This window comes from Hydra vulgaris, chromosome 06, assembly GCF_038396675.1.
Source record: "Hydra vulgaris chromosome 06, alternate assembly HydraT2T_AEP".
In the NCBI taxonomy this organism is placed as follows: Eukaryota; Metazoa; Cnidaria; class Hydrozoa; order Anthoathecata; family Hydridae; genus Hydra; species Hydra vulgaris.
In genome coordinates this window covers 60,500,001-60,513,059 of record NC_088925.1, presented here as the reverse complement: position 1 = coordinate 60,513,059, position 13,059 = coordinate 60,500,001, and the positions used below count along the sequence as shown (strand labels likewise).

Genomic DNA, 13,059 nt, shown 5'->3' with positions numbered 1-13,059 from the left:
TTTATACAGAGACAAATAAGAGATAGAGTAAAAGAGAGGTAGAGAAAGAAGTCCGAGAGAAAATGGCGAATAAAAAAAAAGAGAAGTAGCCTTAGCAGATGCTAATTCAGCAATCAATTGCATATGGTTTGCATGAAGGATCAGTAGTAAATGATAATTCAAGATGACGTAAAGATGAGGACTCAGGGAGAGAGTTGGCTTTCATCAATATAGGAATGTCGACAGTACTGCAATAGTTGTTTGCAATAAATAACTGAGTTTTGTTTTAGCTAATATGTACAAGCCACTGGGAGCCCCAATCTGTTACAGAAGTAAGATCAGATTCAAGATTGGCCTTTTCTAAGCGATCGGAAAGAGATAAGAGTATAAAGTTGAGTTATCAGCGAAGAGAGCAAATGTAGATAAGAAACAAAATAGGTAAATAATTAGAAATTAAATGGTAATTTAATAAATATAATTTTTATTCTTTTTATCTATTATAAAAAACATTATTTCAACATAATGAAATTGCTATAACAAATTATAATTACATAATTACTTGCAAATACTTTTCGTGAAAAAGCATATATACAAATTTAATTTACAAACTTATTCTAGTTACAAGTATTTATTTTTCCGCTTCATTGATATCTATCAAATTTGGAAAAAACTCTGGCTTTGGGCCCTTTGGCTCCAGCCCAATCCTTCCGAGTTCATATCTGTCGTCAGATATTTTTGGTGGGACGCTGGTAAAGCTAATCTTAAAAAGTATGTGTATAGGAGCCATGTGTTAACAAAATCCTCCCTCGCGACCACTAACGCATAAACAATATCCAACATCACTATTTACAATATATTTTTCATTTGAATTTTTAAAACTCAAAATAATAAAATTGTTACCTTCTAACAGTTGAATTGATTCAATAGTTATCTTATCAGATTTTCAACAAAAATTGTGGTAAAGTATTTTATATGAAGAGTAACAATTATAAGCTTAACTGAGCAGACGGTTGCTATAGTAATTATCCCAAACGTTGGCAATGTAACTTACAAGAACTGCAACATTAAATGCTTTTAGTTCTACTTAAAATAATGTCTTTTAGAATTCTAATAGTTAGCAACAACTAAGTTTTTTCAATAAAGCATGACAAACTCAGCTTTTCTCTGTTCATAATAATCAATAACTCTTTTGTTAAAATTTGGGCGTGATAACTCTATTGCCTTTAATTTTTTTATTGGTAGTTTCAGTTTGGCTGATGTATTAGCAAGCATAATCTAAAAGGAGTTGTATTACATTTCACGTTCATTTCTCAAATAATATTTAAAAGATTTATATACAATAATAATAAAAATAAAACTGATATCAAAATCATTTCAAAAATTAATAAAACCACTTATATATATATATATATATATATATATATATATATATATATATATATATATATATATATATATATATATATATATATAATATGTATATATATATATTTATATATTTATATATACATTCATATGTGTATATATATATACAAATAAATATATATATAAATAAACATATATATATATATATATATATATATAAATAAACATATATATATATATATAAAAATATATACATATATATGTATATACATATATATGTATATACATATATATATATATGTATATATATATGTATATATACATATATATATATATATATACATATATATATATATATATATATATAAACATGTATATATATATATATATATATATATATATATATATATCTATATATATATATATATATATATATATATATATATATATATATATATATATATATATATATATATATATATATATATATATATATATATATATATATGTAAATGATCTTAGTGTATTTTACAAATAGAGTGCTCAATGTTCTTAAAGAACAGAGTAATAAGAAATTAGTAAACCGAGGGAAAATGGAAAAAACGTTATACCAACCACAAACAATCGTTTAAGCACAAAAAATATTCAAAAGAGAATATGCTGTCAAAGTATGTTTGGGATTTAAAAGAAAAAAATAAAAATTTTAATTTAAAATGGTCTATTCTAAAATCTATTTCTGCCTATAATAACATTTCCAAAAAATGTGTTTGCAAGAAAAATTTGAAATAATTACTCATTTAAATCAGGAAAACTTATTAAACAAAAAAACTGAAATAATTTCCAAATGTAGGCACAAAAATAAATACCTCTTAAAAATTATAAAAACAAATGACCAAATTAAACTAGCCCCATTCCGAAGAAAATTATTTAATAATTACTTTCTGTAACTTCCCGTAAACCAAAAAAATATAGTAAATGAAGTTTTTAATAACAATTTATAACTTTATGTAAAATATTTTTTTTCTATAAATTAAATTTTACTTTTGAGATTTAGTAACTCTTCCTGATGATCCAGCAATGGTAAAACTTCAAGTTGAAGAAAAAAGTTAGATAAGTGTTATTTACTAATTTATATATATATATATATTGCTCTTGATATTTCTTAATATTTTGATAAACTTTAGCATGCTAGTCTTCTCCATAAGCTTTCTTTATATGGTGTATCAGGTAATATTTTTAACATTATTGAGTTCTTCTTTTCCAATTGTAGAATAAAAGTTGCTCTCGATGGACATCACTCTTCTTCATATCCTGCATCTTCAGGGGTTCCTCGAGGTTCTAATCTTAGCCTTATAAGCTTCTTCATTTACATTAACAATCTTTCAGATATTCTCACATCTAAGTTGGCATTGTTCTGTCATATTACTACCATTTATTTTTGTCTTAATAAGAAGCTAACACTCTCTGATTGCATGGAGGGGGCATTTGAGATTGAAAAAGATCTTATTTCTTTTACAGTATGAAGCTTAAAGTGGCTAGTGAACTAAAATTCAGATAAAGCTCAATTTTTTTAGCCAAATGTTATCGTATTAATTTAGATCTTCCTATGTTTATGCGTGGTTATGTACTAGATACGTCATGTACCCTTTATCTTCTAGGATTAACTCTTACATCCAACCTTTCTTGGAATCCATAATGATAATCCATTGCAAAATTAAAATCTGCTAAAGTTGCATCACTTTATCGTGCTTGATCAATACTTACAAATACTTTTTGTGAAAAAGCATATATACAAATTTAATTTACAAACTTATTCTAGTTACAAGTATTTCTTTTTCCGCTTCATTGATATCTATCAAATTTGGAAAAAACTCTGGCTTTGGGCCCTTTGGCTCCAGCCCAATCCTTCCGAGTTCATATCTGTCGTCAGATATTTTTGGTGGGACGCTGGTAAAGCTAATCTTAAAAAGTATGTGTATAGGAGCCATGTGTTAACAAAATCCTCCCTCGCGACCACTAACGCATAAACAATATCCAACATCACTATTTACAATATATTTTTCATTTGAATTTTTAAAACTCAAAATAATAAAATTGTTACCTTCTAACAGTTGAATTGATTCAATAGTTATCTTATCAGATTTTCAACAAAAATTGTGGTAAAGTATTTTATATGAAGAGTAACAATTATAAGCTTAACTGAGCAGACGGTTGCTATAGTAATTATCCCAAACGTTGGCAATGTAACTTACAAGAACTGCAACATTAAATGCTTTTAGTTCTACTTAAAATAATGTCTTTTAGAATTCTAATAGTTAGCAACAACTAAGTTTTTTCAATAAAGCATGACAAACTCAGCTTTTCTCTGTTCATAATAATCAATAACTCTTTTGTTAAAATTTGGGCGTGATAACTCTATTGCCTTTAATTTTTTTATTGGTAGTTTCAGTTTGGCTGATGTATTAGCAAGCATAATCTAAAAGGAGTTGTATTACATTTCACGTTCATTTCTCAAATAATATTTAAAAGATTTATATACAATAATAATAAAAATAAAACTGATATCAAAATCATTTCAAAAATTAATAAAACCACTTATATATATATATATATATATATATATATATATATATATATATATATATATATATATATGTATATATATATATTTATATATTTATATATACATTCATATGTGTATATATAAATACAAATAAATATATATATAAATAAACATATATATATATATATATATATATATATATAAATAAACATATATATATATATATAAAAATATATACATATATATGTATATACATATATATATATATATGTATATATATATGTATATATACATATATATATATATATATACATATATATATATATATATATATATATATAAACATGTATATATATATATATATATATATATATATATATATATATATATATATATATATATATATATATATATATATATATATATATATATATGTAAATGATCTTAGTGTATTTTACAAATAGAGTGCTCAATGTTCTTAAAGAACAGAGTAATAAGAAATTAGTAAACCGAGGGAAAATGGAAAAAACGTTATACCAACCACAAACAATCGTTTAAGCACAAAAAATATTCAAAAGAGAATATGCTGTCAAAGTATGTTTGGGATTTAAAAGAAAAAAATAAAAATTTTAATTTAAAATGGTCTATTCTAAAATCTATTTCTGCCTATAATAACATTTCCAAAAAATGTGTTTGCAAGAAAAATTTGAAATAATTACTCATTTAAATCAGGAAAACTTATTAAACAAAAAAACTGAAATAATTTCCAAATGTAGGCACAAAAATAAATACCTCTTAAAAATTATAAAAACAAATGACCAAATTAAACTAGCCCCATTCCGAAGAAAATTATTTAATAATTACTTTCTGTAACTTCCCGTAAACCAAAAAAATATAGTAAATGAAGTTTTTAATAACAATTTATAACTTTATGTAAAATATTTTTTTTCTATAAATTAAATTTTACTTTTGAGATTTAGTAACTCTTCCTGATGATCCAGCAATGGTAAAACTTCAAGTTGAAGAAAAAAGTTAGATAAGTGTTATTTACTAATTTATATATATATATATATTGCTCTTGATATTTCTTAATATTTTGATAAACTTTAGCATGCTAGTCTTCTCCATAAGCTTTCTTTATATGGTGTATCAGGTAATATTTTTAACATTATTGAGTTCTTCTTTTCCAATTGTAGAATAAAAGTTGCTCTCGATGGACATCACTCTTCTTCATATCCTGCATCTTCAGGGGTTCCTCGAGGTTCTAATCTTAGCCTTATAAGCTTCTTCATTTACATTAACAATCTTTCAGATATTCTCACATCTAAGTTGGCATTGTTCTGTCATATTACTACCATTTATTTTTGTCTTAATAAGAAGCTAACACTCTCTGATTGCATGGAGGGGGCATTTGAGATTGAAAAAGATCTTATTTCTTTTACAGTATGAAGCTTAAAGTGGCTAGTGAACTAAAATTCAGATAAAGCTCAATTTTTTTAGCCAAATGTTATCGTATTAATTTAGATCTTCCTATATTTATGCGTGGTTATGTACTAGATACGTCATGTACCCTTTATCTTCTAGGATTAACTCTTACATCCAACCTTTCTTGGAATCCATAATGATAATCCATTGCAAAATTAAAATCTGCTAAAGTTGCATCACTTTATCGTGCTTGATCATTTCTCATTTAGGATTCTATTCTTTATCTCTATAAATTTTAAAATCCCTCTTTGCATGGAATACTGCTGCCATATCTGGGGTGGATCTTCCAATGATGCTCTTTTTCTTTTTGACAAGGTGCAAAAACGCATTGTAAACATAGTTGGACCTGATCTTGCAGCCAATCTCCAACCATTATCATATTGTTATAATGCTGCTTCTTTTTTTCTTTTCCACAATTACTATAATGGACACAGCTCTAAAAAGCAAGCGTCTCTTGTGCCATCTACTAAAACTCATTCTTGTGTTACTTGTCATTCAATAAAGTCTCATCCTTTTTCTGTAACTGGTCCCAAGTGCTTTAAGAACTTTTATTTGTGTAGTTTTTTTTCACGAGCATCAGTTGTTTGAAACTTGCTTCCTTTATCTTGTTTTCCTAATTCGTATATATAGCAATCTTTTAAGTTGCCTGTCAATTGTTAATCTTGCTCTAAAAACTTCATATTTTTTCTCGCAGTAACTTCCAAACCTAATAGTGGTTGCCTGCAGCCTTGTTGGATGCAAAGATGTTAAAAAAAAAAAAAATAGGTCAATAATTTTAGTTTTTAATATTATATATAAATATATATATATATATATATATATATATATATATATATATATATATATATAAATATATAAATATATATATATATATACATATATATTTATATATATATATATATATATATATATATATATATATATATATATATATATATATATAAATATATATATATACAGGGCCGTACCAAGGGCGGGGCAAGCCGGAAAGCGGCCTGAGGCGCCAAAATTGGGAGGGCGCAAAGTTCCCCAAATTAATTAATTTATTTTCACAATATGAAACTAATTTGTTTACTTATCAACATAAAACTTATCACTTTTATGTTGATAAGAAAATTAATTAAAATTGCGCCTCCTGACGAACTTTAAAATAAAAGCTCATTTACCAAACAGAAGAGCGCCCTTAAACACTAAAAAGTTGTATTTTCTGAACATTATTTTTTACAATGAATCGTGCAAAAAAATTATCTGGTGCTGAATTTAAGAGCGACAATTAAAAACCAATAATTATTTATAATAACAAATGATTCATTAAGGATCATATAAATTAATTTAACGCACACATTAAAAATTACTCTAAAAAGAAAAAAATAAAGACAAAAAGAACTTCGAATTTAAAAAAAAGAACGCCTAATTTAACCCGCTTAAATAAAGAAACAAATGAAATGAAAGCTAAAGAAAGTAAAGTAAGCAAATAATAATAAAAATAAAGAGGGAGAAGAAAAGAAAAAAGAAAAAATAAATAATAGAAGAGCGCAATTAAAAAATCAAAAGTTGTATTTTCTGAACATTATTTTTTACAATGAATCGTGCAAAAACATTATCTGGTGCTGAATTTAAGAAAAAAAGAAGAGACCGTCTTGAAAGTGGCGCAAAACTAAGAAATTGTTTCAAGAAGTGGTTGGTAACAAACTCTTCTGTGGAAAAACAAATTATTTCAGAGGATATTTGCAATGAAGTTGATAATGATTCAACAGCTGAAGTTGCTGCGACATCTTTAATTACTGACTTAAATTCATATTATCCATTGGAATTAATTGAAGAGGAGATTTTCATTGGCCAAAGTCAAGACGAATTTGGACCAAATGATTCAGAAGCACAAGAAGATTCTCAGCTTTCCAAACCAATTGAAATGGGCAACAGTGAATTTCCTCCTGAAATCTCAGAAATTTCAGCAACCTCAGGAGAAAACTTTCAACACAGTGATCCAGCTACATGGCCTAAAATGACAGACAAAACAAGGTGCTTTTTGATTCAGCATGGGCCGGAGCAAGAAAGAAGAAAATTTTTCCCAAACACACTTTGTGACTTTGACAACAGAATGCGACACATCAGCTCAAAATGGTATGAAAAAATTCATCCCAATGGTGAAAAATTTGATCGCTACTGGCTGCTGTACAGCAACAAAAAAGATTCTTTGTTTTGTTTTTGCTGTCTGCTATTTTCAACGACAAAAACCAACAATTTTTCAGAAATTTCAAAAGGATTTTGTGATTGGAAAAAACTAAACCCAAGACATCCAGAACACGAAAACAGCAATGAACACTAAAGATGCTATTCTGATTGGAAAAATCTGGAAAAAAATCTCAAGGAAGGAAAGAACTTGGATTCTGATCTGCAGAGAGTTATCAACGGAGAGATAAAAAAGTGGAGAGATATCTTGAAAGTTATTGTTGATGCAATTTCGTTCTGTACAAAGAACAATCTTGCCCTTCGGGGTTCAACAGAAGTAATTGGAGAGAGAGCAAAACAGTGGCATCTTTTTGAACTTAATTGAGCTGATAAGCCATTATTATCCTTTTGTAGCTGAACACGTTGCATCCGTTTAGGCAAAGAAAACCACAACATCCTGTTTCTCTCCTCGAATTCAAAATGAGCTGATTGAATTACTTGGGCAGAAAGTCAGGAATGAAATTTTGTCAAATGTCAGAGAAGCTAAATACTACTCTGTTTTGTTTGACTGAACTCCAGATGCCTCCCACAAAGAGCAGATGACCCAAATAATCAGGTATGTCCATATCACTGAGGAAACCTGTACAATTGAGGAAAGCTTTGTGGACTTCATTGAATCTCACGAAAAAACTGGAAAGGGCCTTGCAGCTGAAATCACCGAAAACTGGAGAAGGATAGCCTGAGCATTTCTGATTGTCGGAGCCAAGGTTACGACAATGGAGCCAATATGTCTGGAAAATATAATGGCGTCCAAGCTCACATCCATTCTCTAAATGAGTTTGCAAGATTTGTTCCATGTGCAGCTCACACTTTAAACCTTATTGGTGTCCATGCTGCTGAGGTTTCTCCACTCATGATTACATTCTTTGGAAAAGTTCAAGCCATCTTTAACTTTTTCTCAAGTTCTACCTTAAGATGGGAAAAACTGATGAAAACATTGACCATCTCACTAAAGGGAAATAGTGATACAAGATGGTCTGCCAAAAAAGAAGCAATCATCCCACTACACAGACAAATAAAAGAAGTTCTTCAAGTTTTGGAATCCATAATTCACACTCCCAAGACAAATGCTGTCTCAGTTTGCAGTGCAAAAGAGCTCATCATTCAAATTGATTTCATTTTTCTGTGTTTGTTGGATTTTTGGTGTCAAATTCTTTCTTTAATTGACCGGGAAAACAAACTGCTTCAGTCTAAAAACATTTTAATTGACATTGCAGCAAAAAAAAAATGAAAGGACTGAAGGCTTCCATTCAGAATCTGAGAGATGTTGGGGTGGACAACATTATCTGCTGCTGCAGAAAACATTACATGCTGCTGCAGAAACAGCTAAACAAATTGGAATTGAAGGAGACTTTCCTATGAAGAGAAAGTGCAAAGTGAAGCAGATGGCACTTTATGAAGATGAAGATGACTTTTGCCGTTTGTCACCAGAAACAGATTTCGGATCCCAGTGCAACCTTGTGTTTGACAGCATTCTCACACAAATTGAGTGGCGGTTTGAAGCTATGTCTGCAGTATCCTCAGATTTTGACTTCCTTAATGGACATTCTCTCTCCAAAAGTTCAGTGGATGAACTTAAGACTAAAGCCAAAAATTTGTCTAAAATTTACAAGACAGATTTAGATTCTTCAGATTTCCAGTCAGAAATGGCAAGCTTTAAATATCAAGCTGCTGCCATGATGGAAAACTTTGAAAAATCTAGCCCGATGGACATTTTGCAGCTCATTCATAAATACTCATTGGCTGATGCTTATCCTAACACGGCAATTGCTATTCGCATCTTCCTCACCTTACCAGTTACATTTGCCACGTGTGAAAGAAGTTTCAGTAAACTTAAGATCATAAAAAACTATTTGAGATCAACTACGGGCCAAGAACGTTTGTCTTGTCTGGCAGTTGTTTCAATTGAACATGAAGTGGTCAACGCACTTGATTTTGATGATGTCATTAGTGACATTGCCTCCAAAAAAGCCAGAAAAGTGACCTTGAACTGAAGTTTGTGAAACATTGGTGACAAATTGTTCTTTTAACTTAATGCGATAATTTTTGTGATCAATAATTAATTTTTTTTCATGTAAATATATATATATATAAAATGTGTTTTTTTGTATATTTTTTCGGGAGGGGGGGCGCAATTTTATTTGCTTGCCCGAAGCGCAAAGTTGGCCTGGTACGGCCCTGTATATATATATATATATATATATATATATATATATATATATATATATATATATATATATATATATATATATATATATATATATATATATATATATATATATATATATATATATATATATATATATATATATATAAATATATATATGTGTATATATATATATATATACATATATATATATATATATATATATATATATATATATATATATATATATATATATGTATATTTAAGTATTAGTATTAGTAACTTAAGTTTTTTTTTGTAATTTTTTGTATAAAACATCTCATCTGCTGCAGGCAACAACATCAAATGCCAAAGAATTAGAAATCTATTGTATTTTTGGGGCTGATTTTCATTTTACAGTTACTTTTAATTACTTAGTTTTGCTTAGTGTATTTGTCCAAGCTATATTTAAAAACGAGTTTGAGCTTTGCTAAATAACAACATCTTCTGATATTGAATTCGAAATGGATGCAACTCTGTTGTTAAAAAAATGATACTGTTGTGCACAGTTCTTTATTATTTCTCTGCGGCTTTGTAAACGTTGGTCAGCTCGTGGCGAGACCTTCATAAATTCTTTGTGCTAGACACTTTTCTTTTTAAAAATCTATAGTGTGTTTTTGAATTAGATTTCCTCGTTGGCATCTATCTTTTAGTGATGAGCATTTAATTGAAACGAATAGAGTAATTATTGCGTTGTATCTTTGAAGTAGGTTTTTGAATTTTCTCTCAAATGTTATTATCTTTTTTAAAGAAGACAGTCGTATTAACACTGCATACTCTAAGTGGTGTGTGCCTTAATAGGTCACCTATATAGTGACCGAATTTAAATAAATAAAAACTCCCTTGAATATACATTACCTTGCACATGCTGTTGATAAGTTGCACTTGCCAAATTCTTGTCCATTCTGTAATTTGATAAATATCACTCTGCAGTCGTTCACAGTTTTTTTTTTCTTTTAATTGCGGCAAGTGTCTTGTGTCGTCAGCGTACATTATATATATATATATATATATATATATATATATATATATATATATATATATATATATATATATATATATATATATATATATATATATATATATATATATATATATATATATGTATATATATATATATATATATATATATATATATACATATATATATATATACATATATATATATATATATATATATGTATATATATATATATATATATATATATATATATATATATATATATATATATATATATATATATATATATTTATATATATATATATATGTAATAAACAAAGTAGGTTCCTAAACAGAACCTGAGGAACGCTGCTATTGAAAGAAATCAAATTAGATATTGTTTTTCCTAAAACAACACGTTGTCGACAATTTGAAAGGAAAAAGTTTATTCGAGAGGAAATTTATCAACAGTTCCGTATTTTTCCAGTTTAATTAGTAAAGGTTTATACGGTATCGAAAGCTTTAGCATAATCAAGGAGTATAGCATCTGTCGATATTTTGTATGGTTTTCAAAAGGTTAATAAATCCATAGTTTCTAAAAAATTTGTAACACTTGATTTATTTGTGACAAATCTGTGTTGACAAGTAGATATTAGATTCTGAGGTAAATGTTCTTTAATTTTATCTGAATTTTTTTTTCAAGAACTTTACAAGTAATAGAAGTGGTGGATACTGGACGATAATTTGCTGGATGTGTTATGGAGCCTTTCTTATATAATAGATTAACTTTGCTTCTAAACCAAGATTTCGGTAACTCATATTGATCAATTGAATGTTGAAATATAAGTAATATTAGTTTGGCTTATGATTTTGCACACTTTTGTAGAATTTGAGTAAATGTGATTCTTCTTGAGATTGGTCAATTTTTAAGATACTGATTGTGTTTGATGTTCAGTTAGGGAAATGCAATTGAGTTTGTATATTTTCTGATTTTGAAAACGGAATGAAAATGCAAATATAGTACATTTAGTATATCAAATTTTGTGTTGTTAATATCTGATTCAGTGATTAATGCATTAAATTGGCTTGATGATGAACAATAAGGATTGATAAAGTTGAAAAGTCTTTTTGGATTTCATTTATAAATGTTCTTCAAAGATTCTAATTACTGAACGAATATACTTTTTGATTTGATTACAAACTGCATTATAAAGATTAATAAGATATGGAACTCTTACTTTATATTTCCATTTTTGTACATTTAGTTGTTTTTTTGTTTTACTTAATTTAATAATGTCAGTTGAAATCCAAGGTTGATGTGTTTTTTTTTGTGTGTGTTCTTTATAGAAGGTATGAACCTAGCAAATAGCTTATGATATAAATCTGTTTTTTTTTTGAAGGAGCCATTCATACTTAAATTTTTAAACATAGAAATCCAATCATAACTATTAAAACATTCATTTAGTTTTGTATAGTTACCTTTTTTATACCAAAATTTTGAGAAAACTAATGGAGTTGAGTAATTTGATTTTTCAAATGAGATTCAATTTAAGCATTAGGTGACCTTGTGTTGCAAATCTAAGAGGTGGACCAAAGGTTATTTTACTTACTTTGTTTAATTAACAAAGTACAACAATAAAAGAAATTCTAATACTTAACTTGATAGGTTGTGTTATTAGTCATAACTAAAAAGAACAGCAATCAAAAATTTTGTTTTATTTAACTTTAGAGTCTTTAAGTAGTGACATATTTTAATGGTTAACAGTTAAAAAGAGCTATAGCCTTAGAAATTACAAAAGAGCTGAAGTATTAGAAATCACTTCTCCCTTACCTGTACAGCCACTCTTATAAGTGACGTAAATATCAGGTAGACAAAACAGGCAGTATAGCAAATTACAACAATAAGAAAAGATTTCCTGTTGTAAAGTCGGTGTAAGTGATGACAATTTACTTTTAAATGTCCTCATGGTAAAGCACAAAGCAAAAATAATTCTTTAAATAGAATTTGGAAACGATGTCTATGTTTATAAAAAAACTGTTTAGAAGGTGTAGCTTTTGCTTTACGTCGCTTTACGTACAATTTTTATGATAGATTAAATAAAATTCAAGGAGGCTTAGGTGTTGTTCTTTAATGTTATACTAACAAGTTCTATTTAAAATTACAATCAAGTCAACAAAAGCAAAACTTATGTCTATAAAAGCAAAAGCTGAAATAATATATTTGAGCGGTGCAATGATGTTTTAGGAATGCTAATGAACATGTAGAACACCTGAAGTATGGCTATATTGTATTTTACTTTTAATGACTAT

At 27.6% G+C, this 13,059-nt stretch overlaps 1 protein-coding gene across 1 annotated transcript; it reads left to right on the top strand.

Moving 5' to 3' along the window:
- Positions 1–8,351: 8,351 nt before the first annotated feature.
- LOC136081569 (uncharacterized) lies at positions 8,352–9,618 on the top strand. The gene is made up of 2 exons (XM_065798897.1): positions 8,352–8,702; positions 8,842–9,618. Exons 1-2 carry the CDS (start codon positions 8,352–8,354, stop codon positions 9,616–9,618), a joined length of 1,128 nt encoding a protein of 375 aa, XP_065654969.1.
- Positions 9,619–13,059: the final 3,441 nt, after the last annotated feature.